This window comes from Haliotis rufescens, unplaced genomic scaffold (genome assembly GCF_023055435.1).
Source record: "Haliotis rufescens isolate VD_foot unplaced genomic scaffold, xgHalRufe1.0.p SCAF_1, whole genome shotgun sequence".
In the NCBI taxonomy this organism is placed as follows: domain Eukaryota; kingdom Metazoa; phylum Mollusca; class Gastropoda; order Lepetellida; family Haliotidae; genus Haliotis; species Haliotis rufescens.
Window position 1 is genome coordinate 7,161,952 of NW_025963779.1, and position 13,421 is coordinate 7,175,372.

The 13,421-nt window shown below is 43.7% G+C and overlaps 1 protein-coding gene across 4 annotated transcripts in view; it reads right to left on the minus strand.

The window, feature by feature from the left end:
* LOC124136725 (adhesion G-protein coupled receptor V1-like) overlaps nt 1-13,421 on the minus strand; it is a 168,052-nt gene that overhangs the window by 4,275 nt on the left and 150,356 nt on the right. For all 4 annotated transcript variants that reach the window (XM_048401180.1, XM_048401247.1, XM_048401155.1 and 1 more), the window contains 11 exons: nt 13,187-13,363; nt 10,774-10,857; nt 10,296-10,356; nt 9,534-9,614; nt 8,564-8,667; nt 7,992-8,196; nt 7,233-7,337; nt 5,452-5,595; nt 4,552-4,633; nt 982-1,096; nt 637-794 (listed from right to left, as the gene is read on the minus strand). In XM_048401180.1, coding sequence (XP_048257137.1) covers nt 637-794; nt 982-1,096; nt 4,552-4,633; nt 5,452-5,595; nt 7,233-7,337; nt 7,992-8,196; nt 8,564-8,667; nt 9,534-9,614; nt 10,296-10,356; nt 10,774-10,857; nt 13,187-13,363 — 1,316 coding nt within the window. The remainder of the gene's footprint in view (nt 1-636; nt 795-981; nt 1,097-4,551; nt 4,634-5,451; nt 5,596-7,232; nt 7,338-7,991; nt 8,197-8,563; nt 8,668-9,533; nt 9,615-10,295; nt 10,357-10,773; nt 10,858-13,186; nt 13,364-13,421) is intronic.

A 13,421-nucleotide genomic window follows, 5' to 3' on the forward strand; every position in this document is an offset into this window, starting at 1 on the left:
CCAACTGTACCCCCTTCTAAAGAATCACTTTCTGTAATCTCCTCCAACACCCAGCCTGATGTAACGCCCTATAGGACCCAGTCTGTTGTAACACCCTCTAGGACCCAGTCTGTTGTAACGCCCTCCAGGACTCACCTATCTGTACCCCTCTAGGACCCAGTCTGTTGTAACGCCCTCTAGGACCCTGCCTGTTGTAACGCCCTCTAGGACTCACCTATCTGTACCCCTCTAGGACCCAGCCTGTTGTAACGCCTTCCAGGACTCACCCATCTGTACCCTTCTAGGACCCAGTCTGTTGTAACGCCCTCTAGGACCCGGTCTGTTGTAACGCCCTCTAGGACTCACCTATCTGTACCCCTCTTGGACCCAGCCTGTTGTAACACCCTCCAGGACCCAGCCTGTTGTAACACCCTCTAGGACCCAGCCTGTTGTAACGCCTTCCAGGACTCACCCATCCCTACCCCTCTAGGACCCAGCCTGTTGTAACGCCCTCTAGGACCCAGTCTGTTGTAACGCCCTCTAGGACTCACTTATCTGTACCCCTCTAGGACCCAGCCTGTTGTAACACCCTCTAGGACCCAGCCTGTTGTAACGCCCTCCAGGACCCAGCCTGTTGTAACGCCCTCAAGGACTCACCCATCCTGTTGTATCTGCCCCTGTAGATGTCATCATAGGACTCCCACTGCCCAGACATCTGGTAGGCCTTGATGAAGACCACGCACACCACGAGAAGGATGATCAGTACTGGCACAATGACTCCACCCAGCGCAGCATACGGATTGGTGATGAAGCACCTGTAAAATCACCAATACAGTTGAGTCATTCCATCCGATTATGCCTATATTGCCCTTTACTGTGAAAACACATGACTATACAACACTTTACTTCAGAAAGAGCTACACTATTTAGTTAATATACACTTCAACATAGCCTCACTATTAAATAACGGAACCATAAAGTATTACACAAACTGTTACTCACATTTCACTGTTATTGTTAACATCTCCGTATATGAAGTCCACAGGCAATGTGTACACATACTTATACAGGTTGAACACCACTGCATAGAAAATTCCTACTACCAACAAGGGCAGCCCTGAAACAAAAACAGCCTGAATCAACGCTGTGTTCAAGTATCAATAATAACAATCTGGATTAATGACACCTCCAAGTCATCAATAACTCAGATTGACTTCAAATTTTGAGTTTATGCACAAACTGTTCTTAAAAATGAGTCACAAAGGTTCAATATGTCCACCATCACATCATCAGCATATGTTAATTATGTCTTGTAACATATCCCAGTATGACCAGTTTGTTGTTTGTTGTTTGACACCACACTTAGCAATATTCTAGCTATATGGCAGCGGTCTGTAAATAATCGAATCTGGACCACATAATCCAGTGATTGATATCATGAGCATCACTCTACACAATTAGATTACATGAATCAACCAAGTCAGCAAGCCTGACCACCCAATCCTGTTAGTCGCTTCTTACAACAAGCATAGTGGCCAGTTATGAAAAGCATGGGTTACTGAAGACCTATTCTCTACCTGGATCTTCACAGGTCAGAATGACTCAGTACTGATAATAAATGACTGGCTTCCTTTACAAGAGTATGATTGAATGAGTTCATGTTTGCTTTTGCTGCCATTGGCAATATTCCAACCATTTCATATTATCCTGTTAATATCCAAGTCTAGGGAAGTGGTTGATAACAGGGGCAAGGATCCACTCCGTCAATGACTCGCTATAGAGGGGTAAGGATCCGCCCCGTTGATGACTCACTATAGAGGGGCAAGGATCCACCCCGTTGATGACTCACTATAGAGGGGCAAGGATCCACTCCGTTGATGACTCACTATAGAGGGGCAAGGATCCACCCCATTGATGACTCACTACAGAGGGGCAAGGATCCACCCTGTTGATGGCTCACTATAGAGGGGCAAGGATCCACCCTGTTGATGGCTCACTATAGAGGGGCAAGGATCCACCCCGTTGATGACTCACTTTAGAGGGGCAAGGATCCACCCCGTTGATGACTCACTTTAGAGGGGCAAGGATCCACCCCGTTGATGACTCACTATAGAGGGGCAAGGATCCACCCTGTTGATGACTCACTACAGAGGGGCAAGGATCCATCCCATTGATGACTCACTATAGAGGGGCAAGGATCCACCCCGTTGATGACTCACTATAGAGGGGCAAGGATCCACCCCCGTTGATGACTCACTATAGAGGGGCAAGGATCCACCCCATTGATGGCTCACTACAGAGGGGCAAGGATCCATCCCATTGATGACTCACTATAGAGGGGCAAGGATCCACCCTGTTGATGAATCACTATAGAGGGGCAAGGATCCACCCCGTTGATGAATCACTATAGAGGGGCAAGGATCCACCCTGTTGATGAATCACTATAGAGGGGCAAGGATCCACCCCGTTGATGGCTCACTATAGAGGGGCAAGGATCCACCCCGTTGATGAATCACTATAGAGGGGCAAGGATCCATCCCCGTGAAGGCTCACTACAGAGGGGCAAGGATCCATCCCGTTGATGACTCACTATAGAGGGGCAAGGATCCACCCCGTTGATGGCTCACTATAGAGGGGCAAGGATCCATCCCGTTGATGACTCACTACAGAGGGGCAAGGATCCACACCATTGATGACTCACTAGAGGGGCAAGGATCCACCCTGTTGATGACTCACTATAGAGGGGCAAGGATCCACACCATTGATGACTCACTATAGAGGGGCAAGGATCCATCCCGTTGATGACTCACTATAGAGGGGCAAGGATCCACCCCGTTGATGGCTCACTATAGAGGGGCAAGGATCCATCCCGTTGATGACTCACTACAGAGGGGCAAGGATCCACCCCATTGATGAATCACTATAGAGGGGCAAGGATCCACCCTGTTGATGACTCACTATAGAGGGGCAAGGATCCACACCATTGATGACTCACTATAGAGGGGCAAGGATCCATCCCGTTGATGACTCATTACAGAGGGGCAAGGATCCACCCCATTGATGACTCACTATAGAGGGGCAAGGATCCATCCTGTTGATGACTCACTATAGAGGGGCAAGGATCCACCCCGTTGATGACTCACTATAGAGGGGCAAGGATCCATCCCGTTGATGACTCACTATAGAGGGGCAAGGATCCACCCTGTTGATGACTCACTATAGAGGGGCAAGGATCCACCCTGTTGATGACTCACTATAGAGGGGCAAGGATCCATCCCATTGATGACTCACTATAGAGGGGCAAGGATCCACCCTGTTGATGAATCACTATAGAGGGGCAAGGATCCACTCCACTGATGACTCACTATAGAGGGGTAAGGATCCACCCCATTGATGGCTCACTACAGAGGGGTAAGGATCCACCCCGTTGATGGCTCACTATAGAGGGGCAAGGATCCACCCTGTTGATGAATCACTATAGAGGGGCAAGGATCCACCCCCGTGAAGGCTCACTATAGAGGGGCAAGGATCCATCCCGTTGATGACTCACTAGAGGGGCAAGGATCCACCCCAATGATGGCTCACTAGAGGGGCAAGGATCCACCCCATTGATGGCTCACTATAGAGGGGCAAGGATCCACCCCGTTGATGAATCACTATAGAGGGGCAAGGATCCACCCCCGTGAAGGCTCACTATAGAGGGGCAAGGATCCATCCCGTTGATGACTCACTACAGAGGGGCAAGGATCCACCCCATTGATGACTCACTATAGAGGGGCAAGGATCCACCCCATTGATGACTCACTATAGAGGGGCAAGGATCCACCCCCGTGAAGGCTCACTATAGAGGGGCAAGGATCCATCCCGTTGATGACTCACTAGAGGGGCAAGGATCCACCCCGTTGATGACTCACTAGAGGGGCAAGGATCCACCCCATTGATGGCTCACTATAGAGGGGCAAGGATCCACCCCGTTGATGAATCACTATAGAGGGGCAAGGATCCACTCCGTTGATGACTCACTATAGAGGGGCAAGGATCCACCCCGTTGATGAATCACTATAGAGGGGCAAGGATCCATCCCGTTGATGACTCACTACAGAGGGGCAAGGATCCACCCCATTGATGACTCACTATAGAGGGGCAAGGATCCACCCTGTTGATGACTCACTATAGAGGGGCAAGGATCCACACCATTGATGACTCACTATAGAGGGGCAAGGATCCACCCCGTTGATGACTCACTATAGAGGGGCAAGGATCCACCCCGTTGATGAATCACTATAGAGGGGCAAGGATCCACCCCGTTGATGAATCACTAGAGGGGCAAGGATCCACCCCGTTGATGACTCACTTTAGAGGGGCAAGGATCCTGTTGATAACTCACTATCAGCCAGTCTCACACTGTCACCACTTAATACCAACTATTTGTTGGATCTTAAGACAATCATGGGTCCTGGAGCAGATTAACTTCAGGGTGACAAACTGTCATGATGCTCACTTTCTGAGAGTTTAAACTGTTTCAGCTCTTGTTTATTGATAGTGCAGCCACTGATGGAGTCTACAACTTACCCCATCCGAGGAAGAAGAAGAGCACATACTTCCTCTCTGTATGCTCGTCATTCATTACAAGAAGTTTCCACAGGTTCACAGCCTGAAATAAAATCAGTTGGCAAATGATGTTTACTACAAAAACAAATACACTCACTATAGTGTATTCTGACATTGCAGTTAATCAGATCATGATACACCTGTAGCTAACGAGATTCTTACCAGTGTCATGATCTGGGGAACTGAGAAAGTATGCAAGAACACCCCACCTGTAGCTATTGAGAATCTTACCAGTGTCATGAGCCAGGGGAACTGAGAAAGTATGCAAGAACACCCCACCTGTAGCTATTGAGATTCTTACCAGTGTCATGATCCGGGTGAACTGAGAAAGTATGCAAGAACACCCCACCTGTAGCTAACGAGATTCTTACCAGCAACATGATCCAGGTGAACTGAGAAAGTATGCAAGAACACCCCACCTGTAGCTAACGAGATTCTTACCAGCGTCATGATCCAGGGGAACTGAGAAAGTATGCAAGAACACCCCACCTGTAGCTAACGAGATTCTTACCAGCATCATGATCCAGGGGAACTGAGAAAGTATGCAAGAACACCCCACCTGTAGCTAACGAGATTCTTACCAGTGTCATGATCCAGGGGAACTGAGAAAGTATGCAAGAACACCCCACCTGTAGCTAACAAGATTCTTACCAGCGACATGATCCGGGTGAACTGAGAAAGTATGCAAGAACACCCCACCTGTAGCTAACAAGATTCTTACCAGTGTCATGATCCAGGGGAACTGAGAAAGTATGCAAGAACACCCCACCTGTGGCTAACGAGATTCTTACCAGTGTCATGATCCAGGGGAACTGAGAAAGTATGCAAGAACACCCCACCTGTAGCTAACGAGATTCTTACCAGCGTCATGATCCAGGTGAACTGTGCCACAAAGAAGTAATGCAAGAACAGCCCCATGATGATACACCTGTAGTTGTTGTCCGTGGTCGAGGTCACAAGGATGAGCTGACTTTTACTCAGGTAGGCCGACAGCACCATGCACAGCTGTGGAGGAAACAGGACATGCTAAAGTACACACAGGACTTTACAACAAATAGGATCACAAGCTGGGCATGGAATAGACTCACATACACAGCAGGGTGCCGTTGTACAAAACAACCTTAAGGCTACCATGATCGTAAGGCCAGTTAAAGTAGGGGAGTTGCGATCACCTTAGCGCTAAGATCCCTTTGTACAATGGCACCATGGTCTCCAATCTGTGGTGGGTTCTCTAATTTGTGACAGAAATTTACAATTCTATAGTCCCATGACATCTTGTCTGATATACTGTATTCGACGTAATAAGCGCCCAAGGCGATATTTGCTAATATATTGGCTAGTGAACAATCCCAGTCACCACTCCTTCCGATTGATCAATGTACACAAGACTTATTTATTCGTGTATAATACGCACTCGTGTGTTATATCACCCTTAATTATGGGCAATTAAATTCTTGAAAAATATATTTGTTGTATGTAAACATTTCAGGCTGTTAGCATAAACCACGAAATTTACGATCTTTCAACTCAAAATAATATTCTAATAAGCTCCCCCTATTTCTAATTTTGAGAGCACCCTGGGCGCTTATTACGTTGAATACGATAAGTACCATACTCATGATGTCATTCCTGCCATGACATCTTGTCTGATATAAGTACCATACTCATGATGTCATTCCTGCCATGACATCTTGTCTGATATAAGTACCATACTCATGATGTCATTCCTGCCATGACATCTTGTCTGATATAAGTACCATACTCATGATGTCATTCCTGCCATGACATCTTGTCTGATATAAGTACCATACTCATGATGTCATTCCTGCCATGACATCTTGTCTGATATAAGTACCATACTCATGATGTCATTCCTGCCATGACATCTTGTCTGATATAAGTACCATACTCATGATGTCATTCCTGCCATGACATCTTGTCTGATATAAGTACCATACTCATGATGTCATTCCTGTCTTGACATCTTGTCAATGTGATGACCTCTAGGGAGGCTGATCAGTTTTGGTGTTCATTTTTCGGGGTCCCACATTCCCCAAACACAGGATGCAAGTATTGTATCCTCAGTTATACCTGTGTAACCTTACACCTAGCACAATTTGAAAATGCCAGGTATATCAATTTGTGATTGTTTTACTATTATTTATTTTACTATACAGTTTACTATTAGTTCAACAATTATCCCTAAAATCTTGCCAAATAGAAAATGATACAATGAGTTGGTTCAATGCTGTTTTGAACAGCACTTCAGTTACATTGCAGGTTAGCCCAATGCAACACTAATCATGGACGTTACCACCCTGGTGAAACCCACAAGCACAGGTCTTGAATGATCATGATCAGGGCAAACGGGGATATGAACCCATAGTCAGCATATCCTGACATGGCCAAGGGATGCAACTCTGCACAGTGAACTGTGATGCCATAGACTACTGAGTCCTGGGGCCATGATGTGTTACAGACAAATCTTAACAAGTAAGTTGAGCTTTGTGCCACTCACAGGAATATGGTTTCCAATTTCAAGGATTTGACAACAGGGAAAGGTATTTTGTGCGGAATCCAACCCAGGACTGGAACATCATCATGAATGTTCTATCTGATGGAATACTGTCTTCCATCCTTACCTGAGTTGCAAAGGCAGCAAACAGAAGATGCATGAAGAGACTGGCGGATATCATGGGTTGTGTGAAGCAGACGTGATGGAGGATGATCACAATCAGAAGACAAGCCTGCAACATGAAGGAAGACGTCAGGTGAAGTGAGGTTAACGTTCTGTCCAAGATTATTGCACTTATTTAGCGATAAGCATGCACGAGTGTGTGTGGCTGCTTGTACTAGTCCGGACTGATGCCGATTTTATAGTTCTAGCCCACTGAGATACCATGCCAGAGTTTAACATTAATACACCACTCAGACACAGTATACTGACTCCGAACAGACCAGTCCTAGTTTTAGCCCCTTAATGCCGAGCGCCAGACAGGGTAACAACAAGTACCATCTTTTAACATCTTTTGGTATGACGTGGCAGGGGATCGAACCCCAGACCTTCCACTCTCTGGGTGGATGCTCTACCACTAGACTATGGAGGCGGTCACATAAAGGAAGACATTGACAGATAGACAGAGACATTCAGTCACATACACAGAAATCGAGAGTCACCTTACTGAGAGGCCAGACAGGCCTATATGACTGTCTTACACAGTACACTGTATCTCAGCCAGTCCAGGGTTCACTTGCACAAAGTGATCTTAACGCTAAGATGATTGTAACAGCCAATTCAAGACTTTAAACACATAATAACTAATGGATGTCCCTTGATTTGTTTTCAGTGTGTTACAGGATTATTTCTGTACCTAACGGCCGCCTGAAGGAGGTGTACCTACCATACAGACTGCACAGCAGATGTAGAACCACAGCTCATAGTACACCAGTCCAGGGTCCATCGTCTTGGCGATCACAGAGTAGCTGGTCATGTGATTACACGAACACCCCACAAAGTCTTCGTCTCCCAGAGTGACAGCATTGGTCACCTTGCATACATCTGTGGGATTTGTCCACTTGGTTGCACTCTCATCAAAATACACACACCTGCAGTAAGTCAATGTGACGGTTATATGTTACTCCCAGATCATTCTGCAGCAATAGTGCAACTCTACCAGATCAGTCTGCTGCAATAGTGCAACTCTAACAGATCATTCTGCAGCAATAACCCAACTCTACCAGATAATTCTGCAACAATAGTGCAACTCTACCAGATAATTCTGCAGCAATAGTGCAACTCTACCAGATAATTCTGCAGCAATAGTGCAACTCTACCAGATAATTCTGCACCAATAGTGCAACTCTACCAGATCATTCTGCAGCAATAGTGCAACTCTACCAGATCATTCTGCAGCAATAGTGCAACAAAAGAGTCCAACAAAAGAGTACGTGGACTGATCTGTGACTGACTTACTCTGCTGTGGACGTGGACACTCGCCGGTCGGGACTGTGGATCTTGAATGTGACCGGATCTTCTGAATATCCTGATGACTGACCCTTGATGCCAATTGATATGATCTGTGAAGAATGAGCAAATTAATTTTATGAGCCAGATTGTGGATCTGCCTCAAGTTGAGTGCCTGATAGTTGATATCTAGTCCCAGGTCTTGTTTTAAGGGAGTGGTCATTTATTATAGGGGAGGGGCAAGCCCTGTGAGATTCGGGGGGGGGGGAAGGGAGGATAACAGCCCTTTTTGAACCCACTGGAAATGTATAATTTTACAGTTTGGAAAACTCTGCAATAGTGGCATAAAGTTGGTCAGACGTGTTCTAATGACATCTAGCCAGTATCCTTCCTACACTTGCAAGTTTTGTACTTCTGGCATGTTCAAGTACCCAAGAATGGGGAAAAGGTGCAAAAGGGGAGAGAAAATCAAAGAATGAGCAAGTCCAATATCCAAGATGATTGCTTCGCCATGTTTGTACTGTTCTTATCTACATAATCAGCCCCATAACTAAATCAGCTTGTATCAAAGACTTTCTCATGTTCAAATATACAAGAAATGCTTTCTGAAAACCTCTAAAATCAACCTTTTGATCATATTTTAGCCTTACAAGTATATTTGTTATTTGTCCCAAACATGCATGTGTTGAACTGAACTAGGTCTTGTCGACTCATGTGAACATGTCTGTTCCAACAACTTCCCAAGTTTTGTAATTTCTTAAATGGTGCAGACCCTGTGGCCCAAAATGATTACTGCAGTATACTGCAATGCCCGGATGAATCCTTCTCTTTTCCATAAAGTTAGGGATCTCAACTGTATGACAAATTGTGACAGCTTACGTTGCTGTTCAGTGGTTGATGGTGGAGGGTTTTCTGGAGATCTCAACTGTATGACAAATTATGACAATTATGACAATTATGACAAATTATGTCAGCTTACCTTGCCGTTCAGTAATGCTTGAGGGTTTTCTGTTTGGTACCAAAGGTCGCTGTTATATTCTATGAAGTGAACATCCTTACACTGGAAATAGACACATACAGGTAATGCCTTGGGTTTGTTAGTTTTTTCATTGTTATATTTTTATGCAAAGAAGTGATTTTCTTCTGCCATGTTCATTAATATTACTGAGTTAATAAACAAACAAACATATATGAAACCAGCCAGAAGTTAAACATCAATATGTATTCAACATAATAATATAGTAGTGAGTGAGTGAGTGAGTGAGTGAGTGAGTGAGTGAGTGAGTAAGTATGGTTTAACGCCGCTTTTAGCAATATTCCAGCAATATCACGGCGGGGGACACCGGAAATGGGCTTCACACATTGTACCCATGTCGGGAATCGAACCCGGATCTTCGGTGTGACAAGCAAACGCTTTAACCGCTTGGCTCCCCGACTGCCCCTAATAATATAGAATGCAGGCCCCCCCAATGAAAACCAGCAGATAGCAACAACATTAAGGGACAATAGCCACACAAATTACACACAAGACAATATGCCCATTAGTTGGCATCCTACTGATAAGAACACTGCACAGTTCCAATGCACAAATCAACAAACTGAGTACATGCGCACCGACTTAGTTGCAGTCAGCGTGACAAACTGTGTTTTGTTCCATTGGAAATGTGGTTGGAAGTTTTTAGTTTATATTTTGCTTCCTCATCCCCAGACATTGGAAACAATAGATGCTTCTAAGATGTACCTCTGTTCCTGTGGTTGGGACACTTGGTATCTTGTTTGGAAACTTAAATTCATCTCTGCGCCTAAAAAAATAAATACAATGTCATAATTATGATAACAAAAGCTGAGGCCATCTGTTACTGAAGAAGTATGAAATCATATGCACAATGTATTTTGTGAAAAGGTTAATTTAGAGGTATCAAATGGAATTGATACCTGATTTTAATCCTTTTTTGACCAATCAGAATGAAGCATTCTTCCATGTCATGACAGAATGATATTTATGCATGTCCAATACAAGATAAGTCATCAGCATCTGTTAATGAATTTTAGACCAAATAAATGGCGAGGCAAAGTTCACCATATCTGTAAATGTAAATCTTAATTTCAAAATTTCTTTGTACCATGCACCATATAACATACATTATGAAACATGGTACAGTTACTTGAGAATCGGTATTTCTCATTGGTTTATGCATGGACAATACTACACTACTTACTGCCCTGTAAAGCTGAATCCTTTCAGCGTCTCTATTGGGATTCTCCCGGCCGATATTTTGACGTTGTTGCACTCATGAGACACTCTGTAACAAACAGACCAGGAAATGTCAGAGCACAATTGTATCCTAGCACCCGTAACGTCCCTTTTCTCCTGGTGATCACATTTGTTTTTAAGGATATTATTATTAAATGACATAACCAAGTTCCATATACATGATATTTTCAACTATGTGCTGGAAAAACAGGACATACTCACACAACAGTGAACTTGATGTACATTAAGCCTAAACAGCACCATTTCATACACAATACTTAGTGGTTCACAACCGCTGTGGGTCACAACCGCTGTGGGTCACAACTGCTGTGGGTCACAACCACTGCGGGTCACAACCACTGCGGGTCACAACCGCTGTGCAATGCCAAATGTATGCTGTCCCCCGAACAGATCTGTACCCTTCTACATATAAGCAGCCAGACACAAACACACTGATTATGGTACCTCAAAAGTACAAGAGAGAAGAGACCAGCCAACACATTCATCAATCACCGCAACCTGCTGCCGCACTTGGCCTTGAGATCCTGTCACATGCTTTGTCAATACTTCATAAAATCATTGATGTTTAAATGGAGTTCTCACTTCATCATTATTCTGCATGACTTTAGTTTTTATCTAGGATCCTAAACAAAGTGCCCCTGGCATGCAATTTGGGAAAATATCAATTTGTTCAATATTTGGATTTTTCAAATACCGTAAACAGCTTTATTTCTGCGCTGTTAAAATATTGCGAATACCACACGAAAGACAATACTGAGACGAGATATTTTTTTGAGTTGCCGTTGAGATGACCCCTAGATTACCAAACAATAGACAGCTTCTCTCCAAACCGGAGGGGATTGCGACCAATTATCAAATACGACAATTGACTCAACTCAGTTTCATGACTGTGAGTTTGAATGCAAACTATATAAGAAGACACTAATTGGTCTGTTTACACTGTCATTTGTGATGTATTGTGTGACCATTCTGCATTCATTTGTGTTTTTAACTTATTGAGTAACTTGTGGTTCTGGTTGATGATTTCAACATTTGATGATGTGTTGCAATGAATAAAGTGTGTATGTATAATTTATTCTTATCTTTGCGTTTTTAATTTTTGCGATTGAGTCTCGTTCGCAAAACTCGCAATAATAAAACGGTTGCAAAAAATTCCCTGTTTACAGTAGTTCTTTTTTTAAATACAAGTTACCTTTCTACAAAGCCACAGAATTAGTAATTATAAGATTTGGCAAAAATATAAGTCCAATTTGGGAATTTTAAATGACATTTGCTGCAGACACGGGCTTATATATCGGCCTCTAAGCAGGTCTAGATGAACAAGACAGGAAGTGAGCAGGGCTCACTAATACTCCCAACTTAGACTCTAACATATTTCAAAACATGAAAAAGGCAATATATTCTCAGAAAATCCACTTATCGAAATCAAACTTTGCAGCGCTCCTCCCTTAATGGTAAAGAAACCCTACCCCCAATTGGAAAAGAATCCATGAAGTAGTTTCTAAGTTATTGGTCGCACAAATGTTGAAGAAAAAAAAGTTCAATAAATGATAAAAATTGTTTTCAGAAATACTTTTCACCTCTTCTATAAGTATGGAAACTGTTCCCTAAATTTTAAAAGACTCCATGAAGTAGTTTTTAAGTTATAGGTCACGAAAATCCAAATATTGAAATCAAACTTTGCAGTGTACCTCTCCAATAGGTATTAAAAGTGATCACCAAGTTTGAAAAGAATCTATGTAGTAATTATCAAGTCATGGGTCACACAAAAAAATGTCCTCGGAAAACGGACAGATGGATGAAGGAACAGATGGACAGAATTCCTTGGTACTACTAATTACTGGACTCTTATACCAAGTCAGTTCCGAGTCTGTTACATATTCATATAACTAACCACTTTTTTAACGCCAACCAAACATTAATAGAAGATATCTCATGAATGAGTGAGTGTAGCACTGTACTTTCATCGGTGCACCTGTGAATTGTGAGTTTTCATGAGACGATACGATACACAATACGTTTTTTTATGTATCGATACAAGAAAACACACTTTCCAAAATATATTACTTACAACTTCTTTAATGAACCCCCAGTGTTTTTGCCATTCAAATATTTCAAAATGTATTTTAATTAGCTTTTCCTATGGAACCTGCTCTGAAATATTTATCGTCAAGATGTTTCATGCGATTTGACATAATATGCATATCGCGATACGCATCATGTCGTGACCTATGTATCGCGACTTTGCTGTATCGTTTCACCCCTACCAGTCCATGCCAAAATATTCCCTCCTGAAAACCTTAAAGGTACACGAAGCAATGACAGAGCTCCAGACAGTGTTTGATGATGTGACTCACAGTTTTCCAGCATCGGGATGAGATGCTTCAAGGCAAGGTGCATCCTTCAGGAGAGTGTACGCAAACGCCTCCAGGGACTTGGCCATGGAGTATTTCCCCTTCCTGGCATCAGTGGCTCCTGGCTCCATCAGCTTACAGTACAGATTCAGCGTGCTTGTGACCACCTCCGGGGAGAGCCTGGACAGCAGTGAGTGAGTGAGTGAGTTGGGTTTAACACTGCTTTAATGAGTGATTG